Below are 24673 nucleotides of genomic sequence, written 5' to 3' on the forward strand. Positions count from 1 at the left end.
TCTAGGCTTCCTTCTCACCTTCTGTTTCCGCAAGTAGATGAAGTGGCCATCTGAACTGTGTCACTGTGATGTTTCTAATTCAAGCCCAGCACCTGCACACAGTGGGTACTCCAGAAATATCTGTGGAATAAACTATGTTGTCTGGTTTTATTCTTTACTATTAGCATATGTGTCCTGTCTTCCAAAGCAGATTGCAAGCTCCCTTGCAGGCAGTGAGGGAAGCTAAAATATCTGTGGGTCTCCCCTCCAGGCCTGAACTTAATTCCCTTCTCCAGTGAGCCTGACTTATGTTGCTTGGAGGCTGTGCTGTCAGACACTTGATAAATGTATTAATCAGTGGAACCTTGGCTTAAAGTCCTGGAAAGCCTGGGATTGGGATCATGGCAACCTTAGACACTGGTTTTCTAGAGGAGACCACAGCTGCTTTCCAAAAGCCAGTGCTGGGAACAGTGTCAGGCACCGGGCCGGTTTCAGCAGATTTTTGTGGAATGAATTCTAGAGCAGTGACAATGACAGGGAGGCAGGCTGTGCTTGTTCATCTCACCATGCTCTGGGCTCAGACATTCCAATGGAATGGAATGGTTAAGTGATGAGATCATGTATTCACGTTTCAAACTCAACATGAAAAGAAACATTTAAAATCTCAGAAAGGGTGGAAAAGTCTTTCTGATAATGACTCAGTGGCTTCAAACTCTAGGAAAACCAGTCTGCCTTCTCTGGTCAATAAGCAGTTTTTAATAGCTGGATTCGAATGAGATAATTTTTAAAAATATGACCAAATAAAATTTGCCACCCTAACATGAGAGGCAGAGATAGACCCTAAATTGGCAACACAGGACATGGACCCCCTTAATGCTCTCTGCAGAACCATAATAGAAAATAATTTGCAATGATTGCAAATTCACCAGAGCTGAGAGCAGAGAAATGCAAAGAAACTTTGAGACAGAATATCGAGAGGCAGCATTTTAATATATAAATGGTCAGGATGGGCCAGAGTCTTGCTACTGCACGTGTGGTGTGGCCCTGCAGCGTCAGCATCCTCTGGGAACTGGTTAGAAATGTAGACTCTCCAGCCCCTTCCCTCGCAGACTGACTGTGTTCCAACAAGCTCTCCAGGTGATTTGTATGCACATCAAAGTTTGAGAAGCACCCGGCTGGAACCTTTATTAATGTGGGATTCTGCTCTTAAAATGTGCTGTGAGGTCAAAATAAACCCATTTAAAGCATTTTAGATCATTATTTGCTGCATTCTCTCTGAGCAACACCATCACACATCACTGTCCTTCTCTGGGACTTAGAGCCAATCTCATGAATCACAAAGTTGTACTGAAGTTTGCTGTGCCATTTCAGCAGACAGTCTTTATGGATTACAAATTGGATTCCAAAACTTCCATCAGCTGTTCCTTGCCCAGCTCCCCCAGGACAAAGGTTGTATGACGATCTCCATTTTTAGAGATGATGAAATGGGGCCCAGAGAGGTTCCATGACTCACCCAAGGGGCACCAAGCAAATTGATAGCTGAGTCAAATGAGAACTCAAGCTTTTGAGTTACCAGGGTGAGGCTCACCCAGCTTTGATGTCTTTCCTTTTTATACAAGAGAGATTTTTTTGCATAAGAGATTTTTAAGAAAGAACAAATTCATAGATAAAGCCATGCACATGTGGGGCCCTGGGATTGTGGAAGTTTAAGAACTAACTTTCCAGTAGACAGATATGTCAGTGCAGAGCGGGCCCTGCCCAGCCCAGCTTCCACATTCCTGCTGCAGGCTGACAAGTTCTGCAGCTAGGAGCCTCAGAAACCTCAGAGCCACATGAGAGCTCATAGTCTGCTCATAAGGGTGGAGGGGAAAGGAGCCAGGATTACCGTGAGTCCATGGGTACAAAGGAACAGTGGTGGCTTCTGGATGATAATAACCCATCCCAAGAAGTATGCCCACTCTGATTCATTTGTTTCTTTCACAGATTCAGAAGAGCTGATGTAACTGAACTCTGCCTACATATATGTGGTGTGCTTCACTGGATTGGATAACCTCCTGATTAATTCTGATTTCCTAGAGCAAAGCAGAGTCACTTGGTGACTCGGAAATGGTCAAGACTGTATATCTGGCATTGATGCCAATGTGCTTCTTCCTACCTCGTCTGAGTTTCAGATTTCTCTGTCAACGCCAACTAAACAAAGGCCCCAGAGGGGTTTGTCCAGTTTCACCTGCCTGCATGGTGATTCTCCCAGGGTCCTACAGAGAATGACTGCCAGGGAAGCTGCTTAAATCCCACCCCTTCCCCACCCCCTCCTCTCTAGACATGCATATTCAATGGGATATCTTCATATATAATTGATTAAAAAACAGAAAGATGATGCATTTTAAAATTCCACGTGAAAAGTATTACTTTGCTGCTGTGCTCCTGCCTGCCTGGTCTCTGCACGGTGCTACAAAGGGTAGAGTCACAAGGAACTCGAGGCTGAAGATAGCCGGGATTTTTTAGCCAACACCAATGCACTTTGTACCTTGCACCCCTCTGCAGCCCGCAGTTTGGGGGCTTGGCCTAAGGCAAAAACTACAAAGCATCGTAATGAGCGAATTATACAAGAGGAATGTATGTGCGTATTTGACATAGTTTCTTCTCTTGCGGGGCGGCCCCCTGGCTATGACCCGTGCCCTCTCCGAGGGCGAGGGAGGAGTCCAGAGAAGGCCCCTTCTGTTCCTTGCTGCCAGCTCTTCTGCAGCCCCTACGGTCCCAGGGACCTGCCCTGCTTCGCGTGGGCCTGTAGCAGCCCTGCAATTTCCACATGGGCGGGCGATTTCAGAACGATGGACAAAGCTGTTCGGCCAGCCTACAAGGGAGAAAGAAAAGGAAAAACAAATTTTTATCCCATTTGCCTCCCACCGCAGAAAGGAAGGGTGAGTTGGAAGAAAGGGGTACGCATGGGACATAGAAGTCTATTCACAGAGGAGAGGAGGAAACTCAAATGGCATGAGGATCAGAGAAATGGGCCCCCTTCCACGGAAACATCATTCACTCCTGGGAAATCTGTGCCAATGAAAATAAAGAAGTGTTGCTTGGTTTTTAATACATTTTTTAAAAAATTGGAAAACAGAGAAATGAAAACAACTCTTCCATTATTCCATTACACAGACCTAAATGAGAGTTAGGATTTCGCTAAGTTTCCCTCCAGTCTTTTCTCCTGTGCAAATGTGTTGTTGTTTTTGGGGGTTTTTTTTTGTTTTTTTTTTGTGGTATGCAGGCCTCTCATTGCTGTGGCCTCTCCCGTTGTGGAGCACAGGCTCCAGACGCGCAGGCTCAGGGGCCATGGCTCACGGGCCCAGCCGCTCCGCGGCATGTGGGATCTTCCCGGACCAGGGCATGAACCCGTGTCCCCTGCATCGGCAGGCGGACTCTCAACCACTGTGCAACCAGGGAAGCCCTGTTGTTGGTTTTTAAATAGAGGAATGATAATGTATATCAATTCTGAATGTACTTTTATTTTTAACTCACCATGATATGCTCTAAGACTTTCCCTGCTCTTACATAGTCATCAGGACATAAAGGTTTTTTTACTGGCTGCATAATATTCCATTATTTACTGAACTATTTTCCTTTTATTGGAGATTTAGGTTGTTTCCAAGTCTTCACCATGATAAACTTAGAGCAGAAATCATCCTCCCATTCCTAACTATTTCCTAAGGACAAATTCTTTGAAGTGGGCTTGCAGCCCAGAAGGATACACTCATTTTTACTTCCCGATGTGTGATACCATGCTGCTTTTCTCACCATGGCTGCTGTGCAAGAAGCTTCCCATTCTGCTGTCTAAAGAAGCTGCAAACAGAGCAGCTGTCAGCAGGAAGCACCAACCATTCTCTACCCAGAGATGAGGGGAAGGACTGCCATGATGCAGTGGACGCTGAGCTCTGAGGGCTCAATCCCGAACCCAGAATTCTGACATCTAAACAGCTCTGAAAACCACTTTTTTGGCAACTCATTTTGAGGCAAAACGTGAGGTTATCTCTGGTCCTTACTTAGCTCATTTAAGTATCAATACTTTTACATTTTGCTGTATAAATACGAATGGGTTTGACACATGGGGGCCACCCAAGACCCCGCTAGAGTGTTCTCCACTCTACTGCAGATGGGGGAAATTACTTTCTAAAATGTGGAAACTCCAAAGAAGCAGGTGGGAAGTGTTCACGCTCAGCTAAAAACCCTTCAGTCTCTTCTCTGTGCTCCAGGATGGAGTCCAGCTGCCATCGGGGCTCCACACACATGTAAATAACTATAATGTATGGCCAAAGGCCAAACAAGCCAGCAAAGGAACAGAGTGAGCTCAAGGGACGGGATGACCACCCTGTCTGTGTATATGGGGGGAGGGCAGGGGGTGGGGAGAGGAAGGAAGTGGCATTTCAGCAGACAGGCTTCACAAAACAGATGAAGTTCTTGCCCTGAAAAGGCCTCATGACTCCTTGTACCCCCCTTTTACCCATTTTTGTAAGTTGGTATTTGTGGGGTTATTTGATAAATCTCAGTCTCCACAAGGTCAGACACTGGATCTGGCCTGTTCTGCTGGCCTAGCCCCTGGCTCCGTGCCTGTAGTCTGGTCAGCCCTCAATAAGCACTGTTGAAGAGGGAATGCTGGATGATAACAGAGTATTCATTTCAAGCTGATGAAGAACCTGAGCCACCTAAATCTTAATGAGTATGTTCTTAGATTGGCCAAGTCTGGAAGAAAGCAAAGATTTTCCACAGAAGATTCTTGTGAAAGCCCCACCAGAGGGGCCTCGGTTTATTTAGGCCTGTCCCCTGCTGCACTTTGTCAACCCTGACGCTCCACGTAAACAAGGAGACGGTGTGATTAACGTTATTATGGGAAAGAGCCACAGGGCCAGTCCCGGGGGACATGCACACCCTTGAACAGGGCCCACCTGGAGATGACAGCCTGCATCTGTGGGTTCTTCAACTACACACGTGGAAAGTGGGGGCCCCATTCATTTCAGAAAGTGTGGCCAGAGAGACCACCTAGGGAGGGTGTGCCCCTGAGATGCCTCTGCCCGAGCCCTGGGAACATGCCCTCGGCCCGCGGCTCTGGTGGAAGCCAAGCACGGCAAGTCCCTGCTCGGCAGCACTGCAGGCCCAGAGAGCCCGAAGGGGTCAGGCAGCCAGCACACCTTGTGTGTGAGGGTGTGCGTGTGTGTGTGTGTGTGTGTGTGTGGTAGGGGGTTATCTCTCAATATGACAAAAACTCACCAAGAAGCCACTACATATCAGGCAAAGGTGAACAAGGAATAGTCTATGCCTTCAAGAAGCTTTCGCTTTGATGCGTGCTTTGGAGTCACTGCCCAAACAAGTCCTTCAAAGGGTAAGCCTTGGGGGCCAGGGATCAGGTCTCACCACCACCTCCTCGTTCTCGTCACTCTGGGGGTCCCAATAGGCTGGGTGACCAATTTCCCGAATTACCTTCTAAATGTGGGGAAGGCGCCTTGCTGGCTGTTCTGGGGGCTCTGCATTTATAGCAACCTTTACATGTTGGTAGGATGAGAGAAACCAATTTCAGGACATGATTTCTCTTTCGGTTTTCCAAGGGAGCACCTAATTCTCCACAGGAAAGTGAACGTTGAAATGAGATGGTGATCACGATAAGGGCTGGACTCCACCCTTCAATGCAAAGCTGGAGGCACAGGGCTGGGTGCTTGCCAAGACCCAGTCATCGGTCACCCATCTCCCACTGAAACTTTTCACCCAAGTCACTTTTGGGAAATTTGGGTGTGACTCCTGAGTCAACCCTGTCCCCAGCAGGCAGCAGGTGACTGGGCCGTGAGCAAGGTCTAGAAACTTCTGTGGGCCTGCCACCTGTATCGCTTGGGCACCCCTGTGCTCACTGGGCATCCCCTAACGCTCTCCACCTTCCCCTAAGACAGGCTTCCGCTGCCATCTCCGGTTTAGCTGCCTAGTTCCTTCTTCTCAGGCTGCCCCGAACTGCAACCAGCCTGTCCTCAACCTCCAGAACTTCACTGGGAGACAGCATTTCAGCCCACCTGGATTTCAGCACTCCCCTATACCAGGGTTTCTCAGCTGAGGCACTACTGCCATCTTGGGCCAGATAATCTGTAATTCTTCTCTGTTCCTGTACTTTGTAGGATGTTTAGCAGCTTCCCTGGCCTCTACCCACTAGATGCCAGGACTGCCCCCCACACATACTTATGACAGATAAAAATGTCTCCAGACACTGCTGAACCTCCCCTAGAGGGCAAAATCACTCCCACATGGGAGTACTTCTCCCTTTGGGCTCCAGCCTCCTCTGAATGGCTCCTCTAACTCCAGACCTTCATCCTCCCTACTCCCTCCAGACACTGCCTGCAAATACCCAGGTCCCCCAGGCTGCTTCGTATTTGCTATCATGGTTCACCTATTCCCAACAATAACAGGTGTCATCAACTGAGTATCTCCTAGATGTCAAATAGGGGCTTTACAAATGTTACCGTATTTAGGTCTGGTCTATTACTATCCTCATTTACAGACGAGCATGCAGAGGCTCAGAATGGTTAAGTGACCTGCCCAAAGGCACACAGTCACAGAACCCTGTTTCAAACTCATGAGTGTTTAATTCTAAAGTCCATGCTTCTAGACGCAAGAGAGAAGAGATATGGGAACATATGTATATGTATAACTGATTCACTTTGTTATAAAGCAGAAACTAACACACCATTGTAAAGCAATTATACCCCAATAAAGATGATTTAAAAAATAAAATAAAATAAAAAATTAAAAAAAAAAAATAAAGTCCATGCTTCTAACAATCACTTGATCTGTCCGAAGTTCAACAGAGCCCTACCTCCACCTACTGAAAGCAGCTACTGAGCTCTCTAATCTGTGGCGGGAGACTCAGTCTCACTGCCTGATGACCCCTGCTAACCAGGGACTTCCAAAGCTCCCGCCCCCCTCCCACAGGCCTGCCCTCTCAGGCCTCCCCTGGCCAACTGCACTGGTCACTCCTAAGAAGGCCCTGGGCCTGTTCCAGATTAAGGAGCCACCTCCTTCTGCCCCACGGTGACCCTGCAGGGAGCTCATTAACATAGAGCATTTATCTGACTGTATCACATTTGGAAAAGGAGGCTCTTACTTCCAGAGCCCACCACGGTTCCCACAGGCATTTCAAGAGGGTCTGTGCTCTCTAATGATCACGGAAATGGCTTTGGGCAGAGCTGGAGCTCATGGGACCTGAAGATACTGGGCCTGGGTGCCTGCTGCCTGGGTGTGGTACAAGGGACCCAGCAGCTTGAATCAGTGATGGGACAGTGGCAGGGCGTTTTCAGATGTGGCTTGGTAAGAGGGGCTGTACCTGGGCGGGGAGGGGGTCCTCTTTCCCCCCTCAGGCCTTTGTTCCTTTTGAAGTGTGGGTGTTAAGAAAGTACAGAGAAATCTGTTTAAAGCGTTAAATTACAGTGTCAGCATTAAGTCAGACCTGGGCTCGAATTCTTGCTTCAAGAATCAGCAGCTTGTGACCTTATGACGGCTACATAAACGCTCTAGGCCTCTGCTTCCTTATCAATACAAAATGGGGACGGCAGTATCTACCTCACTGGATTACTGAGAGGATTCTTGAGGTAATGCATGGAAAGAGTTAGTTCCTGTGAGTGTTCTTAGGAGTCTGATGGAGCTGGTTCCACTTGCTGTGTGATCTTGGGTATGTTACTTAACCACTCAGGGCCTCCGTTCCCCCATGAGCAACAGAGTCAGTCTAATAGGATTGTTGTGGGATTTAAACTAGAGAGTCCGTGGTAACTGCTTGGTACAGTACCTGGCACCAAGCCAGCATATGACCCAGGTTAGCTTTTATTACTATTGTTATCTCAGCACTGTCACCACCACGACTACCACCATCATCACCATCATCATCATCAACGCCATCGCCTTACAAGAAGCATGTATCTGGCAATGCAACTTCAGGCAGGGTGGCTTGATGAAATGGGCCACTCTGTAAGGTAGGTCACTGTCCAAGCGTGGACACAATTTGTACTTGGTGCCTTCATCCAGCCTTTGGGAGCCCCATGGACAGCATAGCCTCCCTACTCAAGCTGCTGCCTCAAAAGCCCACATGCTGCCATGACCAGATGTGGTTCAGGGCCAAGACCAGGGCTGAGCGCAATCCCTCAGAATGGTGTGAAAGGCTAGGGTTTGGGGTTTCTCAGCTCCAAGTCTCTCAGCATTTACATGGGTCATCTCATTTAAATCCGACAACAGCCTTATGAGGTCAATTCTGTTCCTACTGCCATATGGTTCCTTGAATTTTGCCGGCTGGCAGGGTACCTTTCAGGAAGGGAAGTGGAACACCCACTTGTTAATTGCCTATAAGTCTCACCTTGTCAGTCAGGCTGCTGTCACAGGCCGGGTGTGCCAGGAGCAGCCGGACCATGTCGACGTTGCCACGGCGACAGGCCAGCATGAGGGCTGACGATCCATCATGGTCCTGCAGGTTGACATCTGCCTGGCAGCTCAGTAGCGCTTGGACCATGTCCTCCCGGTCGTGGCTGACTCCTAGCATCAGCGCAGTCTGGCCTCCCTGCACACAGAGAGCAGGGGTGTGGTGAGGCTGGGGCTGATGGGAAGGACCCCCTCTGCAGCCTGGGTGTAATCAGGAGAGACTTCTCTGGAAAATGACAGTTGACTTGAATCTCTGTGGTAAAGGACACATCGTCCTTGGCCTGGTTAACTTCTATACTCCTCTTCCAAGACACGAGTCAAATGCTGCATCCTCTCTAAAGCCCTCTACTAACACCCCAGGCACAGGGCTCGTAACACAGCATTTACCACTTGGCATTTCAACCTGTCAACCTGTCTCTTTCTCATAGACTGTGACATCTTTGATGGCAGGAACTAAGTCTTTTTCATCTCTGTCTCTCCAGTGCCTAGCACCAAGTACATGCTGATAAGTGCTGAATGATGGAATAAACGAAGGGTTGAATACTTCAGGACCATGGCTTCTGACTCCCCCGCCCCAGCCTAACTTCCTACAGGAAGTTTGGGGCTGCTCTGAACACCTGTGATATTTTCAGTTGAATGATACCCAGAACCCTCTTTTCTCAAGAAGCTCTCTGTTTACATGGTCCTGTGGTCATTTCTAATCCATAGCCATTGACAACAATCTTTCACAACCCTGTAATCATCAATGCACATGGCAATGGATTAGACTCAGAAAGTAAGACCAAGCTCTGGTTCTGCTGTTTCCTACTGTGTGACCCTGGCCACGTCACTTCGTGTCCCTGAACCTTGGTCCTTCTTTCTTAAAAATTAATATAATTATGATCCATCCTGTATACCTCACAGGGCTTTTGTGAAAATCAAATGAGATAAAGGGTATAAATATAAAAATGTGTGGCAGTAACTTTTCTGATTACAAATTGATCATCATTTTTCCTGGGTTTTCCTGTATGTACATAGTCCTCTTACGCGACTTGATTATATATTTTGCCCTCGTGGTTCTCTCCCGGGTTCCAGGCAGCTCAGGCGTGTCTCTCTGACTGTCAGGCTTTGTAGGGATGTGAGAAGAGGTAAGGACTGGTTTCTTTCCTCTCAGATCCCCTGTGGCTCTGAACACAGTGTCTTACACGTAAAATATGTTGGCTGATGAGTTCACTGATTAAAGCTCCAATCTGCAGTCACTGATGGATTATGCTTCCCTGCCCGGAAGGCTGGGGCTTAGAGAAAAGAAAGGGGGCTGCAATCAGAAAAATCCTGGCTTTGCCGCATTCTGTGCTTATGTGAATCTGGACGAGTTAACCTCTCGGTGACTCTTCCTGATCTGGTAAAGCAGGAATGCTTAACGACATTACCTCCCTTCTGGGGCTGGTGTGAGGCCTGAGTGCGGCACAGATGCTGTGTACACTTCAGCTATTATTGCATTTATGAGCATTAGAGATGAGGTCTGACCATCGCCTGGGACGTGTGAATGCATCGTTAGGTGTCCTGGTTCCCCATTTCTCTGGAACCCAGACAGATCTTTCCAGAGAAGCTTGTTTGCTCTTTGGTTTGCTTATGCTCAGCCCTGAGGTAATGCTTGTTTACTGCACTAACCAGACCATAGGTTTCCCTCCAGACCCCTCTCTTTGAGTGGTATTAAAGCCAGATGACATATGCAGATGTCTTCCTGTCTGCCTCCTGCCTGACTTGGGGGCCCCTCCCTCCTGGTCTGGCTCCATACAATTTAATTCAACAACCATTTACAGAGCACTGCTATGGCCCGGTGCAGCGCTGACCCTGGAGATAGACTCCTGGCCTCCCAGCTCACTCCTATTTAACCTGGTACCTGCAGCTCCCCTCATACGTAAAGCCCCAGAGGGTGCTGAAGGGTGGAGCTGCACTATGAATTCCCGTCCCTCCCTTGGTGGCCTGGGATGGGCCCCTTACTCTCCTAGAGCACTGGCTTCTCCTCTATAAGAAGGGCATTGAATTTGATCATTAGTGAGCACTCCCCCTTCAAGAGGACCAATTGAGAAAAAAAAGATTTGATATGTTTATGGAAAACATATTATTTAAAATGAAAACAGCTTTACTGAGTCCTATGGAGTAGGTGGGTGAAGATACTTTGAAAACTAGAGAGTAAGCTACAAATGTCTGTTTCTTGCCACCGATAGAATTGCTAGTATGTGACGTGTGCAAAGAGACTTTGCCATCAGGTTAGGCTACTGTCAGGATTCACTTTGGGGTCGGGGTGGTGAGCAGCGTTAAATAGGTGGTTGGGAGACAATTTTCTATTTTCTATGGGTCTCTTGGCTTTCTGCATATTTCGTGAGTCAGGCAATATGTGACCTTTTGTTCTAGACTATCTTTTTAAGGATGAATGTACAATGAACAGCGTTGGAACTTAGAGACAGTGTCCCCTCCAGAACAGAGGGCAGACACGCTTACTATCCAGTATGAAAGATTCAGGTTCCCTAAGCTCAGGGTTCTTCCCCAGTAACACAATCCACTCTGTGTGCAGGGATCTGGCCCTCCTCACACCACCCTGTGCGAAGTGGGAATTGGGACTCGGGGAACTGGTATAAATACCAATGCTCTGACTACTGCCACTGCTGTGAGTAACACACTGTCCTTCGTCTCTTGCACAAGAGTCCTGGGTCATCTGCCAGCATCCATGACACATGTTAGCTTTAAGGTAGAGTAAAATCTCAGACCCTTTACACTTCTTTTTTTTTTTTTTTTTTTTTTTTGCGGTACACGGGCCTCTCACTGTTGTGGCCTCTCCCGTTGCGGAGCACAGGCTCCGGACGCGCAGGCTCGGCGGCCATGGCTCACGGGCCCAGCCACTCCGCGGCATGTGGGATCCTCCCGGACCGGGGCACGAACCTGTGTCCCCTGCATTGGCAGGAGGACTCTCAACCACTGCGCCACCAGGGAAGCCCCCTTTACACTTCTTGAGAGTTAGGCTACACTGATGATCACTCTAGGGGGAAATGGAGAGTGGAATGCACTCTGCTTGTTCTTCTATTGGTCAAAGATGGATAAGTGGCCTTTCGAGGAATGCCCACTGTTCCATATGGAGCTTTGTCTACTGGCTAAGGGCCACACCCCTACTCTGTGTTCTCAAGTAGAAGGGCCCAGAAGCTGAACAGAGACATCCCAACCCTCTGGACTGCTTTGTAATTTATGATCAAGGTGGATCTCCTGCAGGGGCTTCCTAGAGCACAACTAGCAAACGCCTTCTCAAGGTGCTAACTGTGGAACATTCGGTTTGCGGAGTCAGACCCAGATGGAATTTGCCCAGTTTCAGACGGGGACATAGATTACAAGCTCATGACCTCTGTCCCGGCCTGTCTGGGTCTCAGGAGGCTCTGAGGAAACTGAATGTCCAGTCTTCGGACAGATGCCATTTGGAGGGCCCAGACTTCTCGGGTTAAAAACTCGACATGGATCTGCATGGAGTTTCTCACCCCAGTGGCAGAATAAAACTGGGAGGTGCCCATGTTCATTAAAGAGGAGATCATGTTCACACCTCCTACCTGAGTAGCTTGGATGTTCACATCTCCTTCTCGTAAGAGTTTCCAGACAACAGCCATGTCTTCATCGGTCTCTGCAGAAGCCAGGGGAGTGATCATCACGGCGGTGTAGCCAGCTTTGTTCTGATGGTCCACGTTGCAGACGCCTGCGAGAGAAACACTGAAGCTGGAACAGCTCCCGAGAGGCTGGAAGCCAGGCTTTAGCCTGTTCAACAAGATGCTGCCAGCTAGTTAAAGGGCCACAGGATAGAGCAATCCTTTCCCAGTGGTGGAATCTATGTTCTACATTTTTCAGCAGCCTTTAACAGTGGCCACTTTTCTTTACAAGTTTTCTGAGGGTACCCAGCAAGAAAGGTCCACAGGAGAGTCAGAGGTGGCCAAGGGGGCCAATGACCTTGACTTTATTTCCTAAAGTGGAGGACAAACATTAGTCCTATTTTACAGATGAGGACCCTGAAAGTCAGTGAAGCTATATCAACTGCCCAAGTGAAGGAGAAGTGAGACCAGGACTCAGGTCTATCCGGCGCTAGAGCCCATCACTCACATGGCCTCACGTCACCCACAGGTGTGTATTTCAGGTCTGGTTCTATGTCTATGTGTAACTCTTAAGCAGCTGTCTATGGTTGTAGGTCTTTTCAAAGGCTAGTGATATCTTGTGCAATGGACCAGGGGACATGAAGAACACCCCAGGATAAACATGGGAAATCTTCCAGGAATAACCATTTTCATTTGAAAAGCAGAGTGGAAAATAAAACACTCCACAAATTTTTATATTAAAGCAATTAAGAATATACATTTCATAATAGAATGAAAAACTGGCATATTTTTAAGATGAAGTATTAAATGAGAACTCAAAAGAAATTTCTGCTTTGTAACCCTGGGGATATGCATTCATATCCCTTCCCACCAAAGGAGACATAGGAGATCCTCAGCCTGTTATCTGTTGTCTGAAGGCTCCCACTGCATAAGGGCGGTACAGTGTGGAAAACCAAATCTTCCCTGTACTGTTGCTCCTGCAAAAAATCTACGTGTCTCTTTGGGACAATAATAAAACTATCTCAGTAAGGCAAGTCTGAGATTTTCTTAGCATTTCTTCTGTAAAATGGGGATAATAACAGGACCTATAAGGTTACTGTGAGAGTTAGTGAGTTAATGTATTAAAAGCACTTAGAACAGCGCCTAGCACATAATAAACACTCAATAAGTGTTAGCTGTTATTACTATTATTGTCCAGAAGGTTATTCTTGTCTTTACATCCTTGTTACTTGCTCTTGAAGACTTAGAGCTTCATTGTAACAAATCTGGCTTACGACAAAATGTCAGGGTTACTTATAAGTTCTGTGCAAGGCCTTATCTTTGATAAAGAAGGCAGGAATGTACGGTGGAGAAAGGACAGCCTCTTCAATTGTTTGACATTCCCTCCACTCCACCCCAAACAGTTTTTCAGAAATGTGTCATAGTGAACCAGAATGCCAATGGATACAGTTGGGCTCGTGTATCAGCAATTTCCTCGCCTGAAGCCTCTCTGACCACTGTCATGACAAGCTGGGCTATGAAAGCCAAATAATAACTCCATGCATCATCGCCTCACAGCTCTGTTCTGATAAAGACGGGAATATCTACGTTGCCACGTTAATGACTTTAAAATTTTTACCCCGTGACTATTTTATGTTTGCTTTTAAGATGCATAAATGAGCCTCAGGTTACGATTCTTTATACTCTCTTCAGAAACGTGACCTATAACTCAGTAGAGTGAGAACTAACTCCTACCCAGGGGCTCTGAAAAGGGGCTGAGGACCCCTGGCTTTCACAGCAGATGTTTCTGAGCAGCTCCAGGGAGCAAACCAACCTCCCCGGAGGCGAGGAGAAGACTCTTGACTGAAGATCCTCCAACTCGGCCAGCTTCCTCTTCTGCAGAGGCGTCCTGGCGAAATAGAGGACGGATCACAACGGACTAAAGGGGTGGAGGTGCACCCATGGCTCTATTCTCGATAATGATGAGTCACTTCTGTGCAGCTCTTTACAGTTTGTAATGTGCTTTCCAGATGCTTCACAAATGGCTGGGAAGGGAGCCCAGCTTGGAGTGGGACAGATCTGCCCTCCTCAACACCCCTACTACAGTGAGGGAAAGGAATGGTGCTTTCAGACCGTCTCCCCAGCCCCCTTCATTCTTTATGCTTGCGGCTGTTGTGCTATTTCAGCATGTTAAAGGGGAAAGCTTCCAAACCACTTTAGGGTTGATGAGTATTGAGTGGATCTCAGACAACATCAGCAGAAATTTATAACAAACAAATCAAAAGTTGTCTGTTCTCCAGCCTGGCCCAACCAGAGGACTTCTAACAGGCTGCAAGCCTGTGAGCTACTTAGAGATGAAGGGGCTACATTATGGATCTTTAGAGTTTTTGTGTACATAATAGGTGTGCCTAAGGCCTCACAGTGTCCCTGGAACCTAGCTTCAGGTAGTAGAAAAAAGCCCAGGTTGGGAGGGTGACAGATCATGGTTAGAATTCTGGCTTAGCTACCTACTGGCTCTGTGACTTTGACCACAGAACTTGACCTCTCTGAGCCTCAGCTGTTTCACTTGGAAAATGCATTAAATATCTGCTTCACAATCCCCGCAAGGACTGCAATATGGTAGTATTGCACTGTGCCTGGGCTGGGGAAGGCACTCATCAAACAGTAGGTGGTGTTATTCACATTCTATAATGAAAGGCCCTAACACTGAACACAGTAAATGCAACCCAGAGGCATGTTCCTTTAATTATGTGCCTTTCTCAACAGAGCTACCATTTTTAGGGTATCCATGAATCCCTGAAGAATGTTAGAATTGTAACTTCGTCTTCCTCTGATAATGCAGAAAGAACTTCAGGCTGTCATTATGTACATCACCTTTCCATGCAGGTAAGGAGCCTCAAGGCTGCTTAAGGGAATTTTGGAGAAGGAAAGTGTACTGGAATTTAACCTAGCTCCCAGGAATCATCTGTCCACTCGTTCATCTAACAGATATTTTCACTCGACACCCACCATAAGCCAGGAACTGGTCTAGGTGCTGGGGATACTAAAAGGAAGGGGACAGACAAGAGCCTCCCTCGGGTTAACTGAGTTCTGTTAGACTCAGAGAGAAGTGACAAGCAAAGGTCACCTGAAGAAAGAAACTTGGTGTACTGCTAGAGAGAGATGGGGCAGCCACTTCAGATGGATCACCAAGAAGCCTTCTGCGGTGCCATTTGAGCTGTGACTTGAATGATGAGAAGAAGCCAGTTATGAGAAGAGTTTCAGGGAAAAGGATCCAGACGGAAAGAAAATGCAAAAGTCCTAAGGAGGGAATGAGCGTGGTGAGTTTGAGGCCCACAGATGGCTGGAGTGGAGGGAAGGAGGGTGCATGGTGGTGGCAGAGAGAGCAAAAGCAGGCAGGCCCAGGCCATCTGGGATTCCTGAAGGCCAAGAGCAAGGGGAAGCCGTGGGAGGGGGGGACAAGATACAAGTTGGGGGGAAGCTGTTGGATCCAAACTTCAGACTTCCTGATGCCTGTTTAAACTCCCCCTCCAGCTTCCTAAGTAAGGGTGTACTGTTCTAGCATGCGCTCTAATTCCTGGTTGCCACGGTATCGACTTCAAATCCCAGCAACACACTTAGTCATTGCATGATCTAGAGCAAGTATGTTGACTTTTCGGAGTGTCACTTTCATCACCTATAAAACAGGAATAATCGTCCTAATAACAGGATCGTTAGGACGATTAAATGACATCTCAGGTGCCAGGTGCTTAGCAGAGGGCCTAATCCGTGTAGATCATTTGCGGTTTTATACCTCTTGTAGGTAACCTCCTAGATATCCCTCATACAGCCCTCCTAAGCTCACTGATGACATTCGACTGGGACTCACACACCTTCAGTCGGTCCCATCCCCTGCCTGTCCACACAGGCACTCCTAGGCTGCTTGGTGTTGTCACACGCTCTGCAGAAAGTCCACTCTAAGCCCTGTGAGGTGGTCTCAGCAGACGTAGAGTTCTTTGTTTGACTATTAACCACCCTTTCCAGCCCCTAAGACGAGCAAGGCCATTTGCAATGATTCTCCACCAGAGGGAAGAGTCTTCCCTTCCTCCAGACTTCCAACAATTAAGAATCTAATGCTCACTTCCCTTCTCTCCTCCTCAAATCCCTCTGGACCTTCACCCACTCTCCCTTCCTTTTTCTTCCATCTCGGAGGAATAAATATCCCAGCAGCTTGCCTATGCTGACCTCGTCTGCCTCTGTTGTGGAGTCCAGGTTTTTCCAGCTCCTCGAAAACCTTGCTCCATCAAGCATCTTCTCTCCTTTGTATCTTTAATCTCTCTCTCTCTCTTTGTCTCTCTCTGTCTGTCCCTTTCTCTCCTCCCTCTCTCTCGGATTCTTCTTCTCAGCCAACAGACATATTCAGGTCTCCTCTATCCCCATTCACTCAAAAATAACTCTCCCCATCCTCTCCTGCTTCCTCCAGCTATCGTGCTACATCACTGCCTTCCCTAGCCCATGAACGTCACTCCTTTCACTTCTGAAATCTGGTTTCCTCCCAACAGGTCCCTGAAACAATTGTTTCCAAAGTCATCAGTGACCCCTTCCCAAATCTGCCAACCAACCCCAGGCATCATCCTTCAGGGACACTACAGTACAGTATTTGAGCCAGTGGACAATCTTCTTTTCTTCCTGACATTTTCTTCTTCAATGGCCTGGGACTTTTCTCTGTCTGCCAGAACCTACACGCCGCAGTGCACATTTCCTGCTCTCTAAACAGGGTATTATCTCACTTCTTTTGAGCCCTGAAATCACATTCTGCACCCCTCTCTGGTGAGCCATCATGCTGTCCATCCTGACTGTCAGGCTGTAAGCTCCTGGGGAGAAGAGGACTCACGCCTAGCTTACCTTTGCATCTCTGGTGGTAGTCAGTATGCACCCCATACGTAGTTCACAAATATCTGATGAAGGGTGAATGAATCAAATTGAGTCAAACTGATCAAATGGAGCCATGACTCTTGTTACAAAGTACTTATGAAGATGGAAAATGTGACCTTTCCTAGAGGCAGTGTGGTATAGACCTGGAGCTGGACAAACTGAATATGAAGTGTGACTCTACCACTTACCAGCATTGTGACCTGAGCAAGTTTTATAACTCTCTCAGCCTCAGTTTCCTCAACTGTAACATGAGAACAGTAATACCTACATCACAAGAGTGTTGTGAAGAATAAATGACATAATAAAGGGAAAAATGGTCTAGCCCAGCTCCTAGAACACAGGACGAACTCAGAACAGTGAAGAAGCTCCTCGCTGGAAAGAAGTGGGAACAAGAACTGCCTGTCACAGAGGGACCCAGGTTGCACAGAGGCAGCCATTTCTGACCTGTTTCCAGCAGCAGCCTCACGATGGAGAAGCTGGAGTGGGATACGCTGTAGTGAAGAGCTGTGTTGCCATTGCCATCAGCCAGGTTGACAAGCAGCTTTAGCAAGTGTGGGGAGTGAGGCTGGACCCCGCGGAGGTAGGCGGCCACCACAGCAGGGCTGGATGACTTCCGGCTGGAGACCCGGAACCACTCTTGACTGATGGCATTTAAGCTCTGCTTCTGAAAGATCAACAGATTCCAGTTCCAGGAGGTTACCCGCCTGGGTGCTCCAGCTGGGGTGTTAATTTCCACTAGGAAAGGTCCGCTTAGGATGCTTCCACTTCTATCCCCTCAGCTCCCTCCAAATCTCCATGTGATTTACTCCTAGGGGGCTCAGAGCTAGTGGGGTCCCCATGCAGCAGCACACTTTGAACCCGTGGGATCGGTCCCCCGTATGAGGTAGACAGGAGGATTGGGACAGCAACACAATAGCCAATAACACAGCTCATTACTCGGGGACAGTTTGAGTCTACTGTACGTTTCGATCACATCCTCCCTATGCACAGGATAACCATGACCCCCTCTTTCACGCGTCTACACCAGCCTATGTGACCCTAGCCCAGACTCCACCAGGGCACGTGCATGTTTTTAACAGGCATAGCTGGAAAGTCACAACATTTTACTAATGGGAAAAATGCACACTGAAAGCTAAGACAAACAACATGCCCAATTTATGCTTGAAGTAAAACCCAAACAGATGTGCTTGAATTATTTTTGGCTTTTAAGTTTTGCGAGGACCTTCAGAGAAGATGGTGTAACAACCCATGGCAGGACCGCGCCATCTGCAGTATTCAGCTCCTTTATAACCATGAACGCAAATGACACCAGCTCTGCATGTGACATGACCTAAGTGTTTAAAATGGAACCTGACTGCATTATTTTTCTAAGGGGGAGGAGAAACGATGAGGCTGTGACTATTAGAGATGATTTCATATTCATTCTGGAAAGGGCACTGAATTAGGAGTCACTACACCCTAGGGGCCAGGCATAAGTCCTGGCTCAGCTGTGCGACCTTGGAAGTCCTATAACCTTTTTGAATCTTTCCTGTCTGGTCTATAAAATGGCAGTGAAAAAATGGCTGGGTCCCTAACTTCCCGTGCTCTACAGAGGTCCTTGCACAACCAACTTTGTCTCTAAGGTGGAAAGGGGGTGTCCTGTGCTTTGATCCTAAAGTGGGTGTGATGTCAGGTTTGTATGCCCTCTGATTGATCTTCTAGGCAGAAACAGCAGAACCTTTTGTGGCTGAAACACTTCTTATGTATCAGAATATCTCCTTTACCCGTGGAATCTTCAGGAGAATCTGGAAAAAGTTCCTAATGTTAAGGAACATAGTGGTAGATTTTAAATGAAGATCTAAGAAATAACTTAGCTCTGTAATTCATTTAAGAATAAGAAGCAGGAGCTTTAATCAACACCCACCTCACATCTTGGTTCTTTAACAATCTGGGAACAAGTTATCTGCCAAATCAGCGAAGATAAAATACTCATGAAAATGGGCTAATCAACCGTTTTTACTCCTAAGTCTCTTCCGCAAAGGAGAACAAAATGGGCTTTAAAAATGCTTACAAGCTGTTACACGTTGGGTCTTATCAGTTGCTCTCACGACTTGGGAAAATGTGTCTGTACCAGTCCCTCTTGATTCCAGCAGAAACTAATCCTTACATGTTTAAATCTCCATGGTCCATGGTGGTGTTAAGGAACAAACAGATGTATTTTCTTGCTTTTGGTCTCTTGACCCATAGATGCACTTCAAGAAAAACAGTAAAGACTACAGAATGAAATGCCAGGGCTTGAGGGTAGTGGAGACATGCGGTCCACCACCTTCCTTTTATTAATGAGGAAATCACGGCCCTGAGCATTGAACTGACTCACCCAATATCTCACCGCTATCTAGCGGTCCTGGGAATAGAACCACGGTTCCCATTCCACCCGCTCTTTTCCGCTCTACTCACGGTTCTCTCAAACTGCAAGGCAATTTTGAGCCTAAGCCACAAAAGTTCTATGACACATTCAGGTTGGGACGCCTAATAACACTTGATAAATGCCTCCGAGCCGCAGGCCTGGTTCCTGTGCACATGCATGGGTTCCACTTTCTCAGCACAATCCATCACCTTGGGTAGCAGAGTTTGGGCAAATGAGAGAACAGCCAGCGGACAGGGACCCGTGCACACCCACACCGCTACCTCAGGCACGGCACCCAAGTCACCCAGGTGAAACTTAAACAGTATAGAAATCTTTAAATGATGATGAAAAATCACAGTACCAAGAGCTGGTCAGTGGTCGTCCAGGTTTCTGGCAGATGTTGGCTCAATGCCCGGCATGCATTAAGGAATTCCTCTGAGGGTTTATATCTAAAGAAAAAAATATATATGTATGTATGTGTATATATATATATATATATATAAAACAGTCTCCATGTTGATAAAAAAAAAAATCCCCTACCTTGACTTTCACTCTCATCTTTTACCTCTCAGCGACTCAAACACCCAAACTGGGCAACTTCCCAGGGTCAGGGGCATTCCTCAGAAATACTAGGTGAACACAGCCTCCTGACGAGGGGGCTTGGCTTCTGAGCTCTTCTGAAGGGTGAGTTAAGCGCATTGCCCTTTGGATCCTGCTGTTTTCGGGGGGCAGGAGCAGACCACCAAAGCATTTTGGGGGCCACGGGCCCAAATGCCATTCCTGACACGCTGAGAAAGGGAGAGTTATCTTTCCGACTTTGGAGCCAACATTTTCTGCCTGAGTGACTTGACAAATCCAAAGGACTCAATGCACAGCAGCAAATTTCTTCCAGTTACTCTTCCATGAAGGATACAGTAAGTGCTAATTGAGTCAATAAAATGAAAATCGATTAAGCTGGTGCGCTCTCAATGATACGCACTCCTCCTGTGCTAGTATAAGGGCAGACGCAGCACTGAGAGGCCTAGGTTGGGAGTCAATGGCATCGGTCACGGAGAAGCTCTGCTCTCATCGCATCCTTACAGCGCTGCTATTTCGGAGCAGCCCTGCGGCACTGCTGGACGATCAGCTGCCATTCACTGCTCATCATTCCTTCAGCAACCAGGCTGGGGATGATGGTAATGATAATGAATGGTACTTGTTATTCTCATTTATCAAGAGCCTACTATGTGGCAGGCACTGCAGGAGGCATTTTGCATACTTTTTTACCTACTTTTTCTCATCCAGTCCTCAGATCAAATCTATCGGGTTGCTACTATCCGCATTTTACAGATGAAGAAACTGAGGCGAACGCAGCTAAAACACACCGTGGCAGACGTAGGATTTGAATCCAAGTGTGTCCAACCCCAAAGTCAGTACTCTCTTCATCATGCCATGTGACCTCTCATCACTTTCAAAAACAGGGTTATGTCAGTATGGCCAAAGGGAGAGGCAGAAAAACAGGTGGGAGAATCACAAAAGACGTGCGTTGAAACACCATCTCTGCTAGCTGCATCACTGACTTCTCGAAGCCTCTGTTTCCACATCTGTAAAGTGGGGCTTATAATAATTTCTACCTTACAGATTGTTAGAAGGATTACATCAAGAGAATACCTGTAGAGTCCTTCACATTTTCAGTGCTAAGGCCATGTTAGCTTCATATGCAGAGCTTTGTCTATGACAGTATATCCCATGAAGGCAGAAGTTAGATCTGTTTAGTTTAACCAATGCACTGTACCTGGCATAGATTGGAAACTCAATAAATATTGGTGAATGGATAGACAAATGAATTAACAAGCGACCAGATGAAAGGGTGAATAAATGCCCTTGCTCTTTCTCAGAGGATCAAGTGCCCCATCTGTCCCCATCTGACTCACCTCTCAGCCTTGGGATGGGGAAGCTCTTCCCCAGGCCTGCTTTGCTGGTCTGTGTCACGAGTGCCCTCGGGGATGCCCTGCCCCGCCTTGTAGCTGAGGTGGGCATCCTTGCCCCGCCTAGATTCTGGGCCATCACATTTCTTCCCCGCCTCGCTGTCAGACAAATCTTCTGGGGAGGTGTCCTCACTGCTGGTCTCCTCACTCGAGGTGGTCTCATAGCTGGGAAAGGAGACAAGGTCACTAGTTCCGTGCTTCCTGCCTGACGCTCATGTCAACACTAATGAGAACTTGGTGGGCTTTAAATAACACTTCCGTGCTTGCTAACCTCATCCTCCATTCTCTACACTTGCAGTGCTGGGCAAGGGGACTCCCAGGAAACCTACTGTCAGAGGAACATACTTTTAAGAGCTCTGTACCTTTAACGCTGGAGGCCATTTGAGGAAAAGGGTAATTAACTAAGCTCTTTGCAACAAACACACAAACAGCCCATGGCCTAATTGGTCGATGCATTCAGATGATCCAGGTATCCAAGGCTCTCATGAAAGCTTTCCATTCTGGAACCCCTAATGTCCTGTCCTGAGAGGGACCCAGATCTAGGCAAACGTCCCCCACCCTGAGTTCTCTGAATTGCCTAACAAATCTTCCCATCTCTGGGTGACTGTGAAGCCTCCCTTTGGCTGCCCTGTTCTATCCCAGCTTTCACCTGACAAGGGAGGAACCATCTGTGTTCACTCCTGGCAGGGTTCCATGGGACACGTGAACAGTTGGGATACTTGAACCTAGCACCTGCCTTTCTCAGTTGCTGTTTCAACCACAGCTTAAAACAGCAAAAGTGAGGGCGTGGGCCACTTGACTGGCCTTCCCTCCCCAGCAATGATCCTTATGTTCAGTTATACGCAACTCTATTGAGGTGGCAGACCAGAGACCAGAGAGGAAAGTTCTGGAAGATGTATTGATCCCTCTGCTGATGGTCAACAGGAGACCTCCAATGGAGGATGCTCCAGTTAAGATGAAGATTTCGGGTTCTTGGCCTGCTGGCACTGCCACAGAGACCAGGGGATACCAATGGCCACAGCTTCTACTGAACCCCCTCATGCCCTTTATCTGAATGGTGGTCCCTATGTAAAGGCCCTGTGCTCACTGGATTTGCAAACCCAGACTGCTCCCTGGTATGCTCACATTCTGTCTTGTTCAAACCCCAGATATTTCTTCCTCTACTGGGCTTGGCACATTTTGCTTTTGTGATTAAGAAAACGGGACATATTAAGTTTACCAAACAGTTCTTATCTTAGAACTGCTTCAAAAAGCTCCACCTGGAAGTTCATTCATTCATTCAACAGACATTTATTGAATACCTACTATGTGCCAGGCACTGTTCTAAATGTTATAACCAAAGTCCCTATCGTAACTGAGCTTAAACTCTAAGTAGGGAAAGGCAGAAAATAAACACGTAAACAATATATTCAGATAATGATAAGAGCAATGAGTAAACTAATAACGGGCCATGGGATAGCGTGATGGGAGGAGGGGCTACTTTAATTAGAGCAGAAGTTTTTAACGTTGGCCGCATGTTAGAATCACCTGAGGGTGTTTAAAGTTCCCAATACCTGTACTGCGCCCGAGACTAATTAAACCGGAGTCTTCCAGGAGGGGGAGCCAGGCGTCAGTATTTTTAAGGCTCCCCCAGGGTTTCCAAGGTGCAGTCAAGGTTGAGAACCACTGCACCAGATCGACAGATACTGAGGGATATCTGGGAGAGAACTTTAAGTGGAGGAAACAGCAAATGCAAAGGCCCCAAGATCAGCCTGACTGAGCATGTTTAAGGGAAGAAAGCCCGGAGCCAGTGATGGGGGATGAGGCCGGCTGTAGTCACGAGATGGACCTCCAGGTTTTGGTACAAAGCTGGCACTTTTGGGGACTTCCCTGGTGGTCCAGTGGTTAAGAATCCATCTTGCAATCCAGGGGATGCCAGTTCGATCCCTCATTGGGGAACTAAGAATCCACGTGCCACGGGGCAACTGAGCCCGTGTGCCGCAACTACACAGCCCAGGCGCTCTAGAGCCTGCATAGCGCAAGGAAGAGCCCGTGCCGCAACTAAGACCCGACACAGCCGATAAATAAATAAATAAATATTAAAAAAACAAAAAACAAACCTCGCACTTTTGCAAGTATTTAAGCAGGGGAGAGACGGGACCTGCTTTAGACTTTGAGGTTAGTCTGATTCTGCTTTCTGTACACTAACTGGGGAAAGCTCAGAAAAAAATGGTTTCTCCTCTGGCCACAGTGTCTGGCGTCAGCAGACGCGAGAACAGCAACCCTCCTATGACATCCCATTTCAATCTTTCTGACATTTCCCTCACAGAACCTGCCACAGTAGTGACGTCACCCTTGTCTGAATTGAGTGTCTTCCTTCTGGTCTCACCCAAATTAGCAGGGGTTCCGACCTGTTCCTGGCAGCCTCCTGGGCTCACCCCTGGCTGGGCCTGGTGCCCCTGCTTTGGGCTTTCCCACCATCCTCCACTTCTTTCTCTACTAGAGCTCATCTCATCCTGTCAGCATTCTCCCTTTACTTCTGTCTTATCTCTGCCCATGCCCAAACTGTGAGTTAAAGGCAGGGACAATGATTTATTTGACTTTTTTATCCCTACCACCAAACACATCATCAGTACTTAATAAATGTCTGTTGAATGGCTGATTTAGAAAATATTCTAAATCCAGTGATTTACTCTCTACACTATATAAGGTCTGGTTCACGTTCTGAGTCAATAGACATTGATCATTTTCCTTCATCCTAAAAAAGTTGGTCTGGTTTGCCGAAAGTTAGTTAAAGGAAGGAAAAAATTAAAAGGATGAAATCTGAAGTTCTACAAATTACGAATTTGTCCTAGGTTCAGTGTTACGGTTCAGATTAAACGTCTTCCTTAAAGGGCTCATGTGTCCCCAAACTAGCAGAAGGCACCAGAATCCTGGCCCCAGGGAACACCAAAGCCAAGACATATTAAAAGCACAGGATCCAACAGACTACCACAGCTGGCAAGAAGCCAAACACATGCAAACCCGAGAGGGAGTTTTAAAGGGCTGTTTGAGATTAATTCCCTTGAAGAAGAATGAAAACCAGATGCTTCCCCTAGGAAAAGAGAGTGCTTGGGACAACAGCAGGAGAGGTAGTGTGGAGGGTAGGCTGGGCTTCACGAGCGATGCTTACCCACCGTTAACCCCAACAAACTGAAGGTTCTTTTTGGTCCCATTACCTCCTGCACGGAAGCCATAGTCTTTCTTTTTCATTATGGATTTAAGGCTGGTCGACGGGGAGATCTCTAGGCAGACACAACATCACAGGTTAGCATGATCTTGGGGATGCCCCAGAATGCAGCAGAACTGGGACTCTTGCTTTGAGGGCACACAGGCTGAAGGTGTGTGAAGGGGCAGAAAGGGAACTAGATAATTTAAATCAAATATAC

At 47.4% G+C, this 24673-nt stretch overlaps 1 protein-coding gene across 2 annotated transcripts in view; it reads right to left on the reverse strand.

Moving 5' to 3' along the window:
* Window positions 1–969: 969 nt before the first annotated feature.
* Window positions 970–24673, reverse strand: part of KANK4 (KN motif and ankyrin repeat domains 4) — a 39059-nt gene continuing 15355 nt past the window's right edge. For both annotated transcript variants that reach the window (XM_024740382.1, XM_024740383.1), the window contains exons 4-10: window positions 24418–24529; window positions 21213–21431; window positions 19661–19748; window positions 17358–17577; window positions 11988–12130; window positions 8351–8551; window positions 970–2833 (exon numbers count right to left, since the gene is read on the reverse strand). In XM_024740382.1, the coding sequence (XP_024596150.1) occupies window positions 2729–2833; window positions 8351–8551; window positions 11988–12130; window positions 17358–17577; window positions 19661–19748; window positions 21213–21431; window positions 24418–24529 (1088 nt within the window). In that variant the 3' untranslated portion in view covers window positions 970–2728. The remainder of the gene's footprint in view (window positions 2834–8350; window positions 8552–11987; window positions 12131–17357; window positions 17578–19660; window positions 19749–21212; window positions 21432–24417; window positions 24530–24673) is intronic.

This window comes from Neophocaena asiaeorientalis, unplaced genomic scaffold, assembly GCF_003031525.2.
Source record: "Neophocaena asiaeorientalis asiaeorientalis breed wild unplaced genomic scaffold, Neophocaena_asiaeorientalis_V1.1 scaffold581, whole genome shotgun sequence".
NCBI classification, from domain to species: Eukaryota; Metazoa; Chordata; class Mammalia; order Artiodactyla; family Phocoenidae; genus Neophocaena; species Neophocaena asiaeorientalis.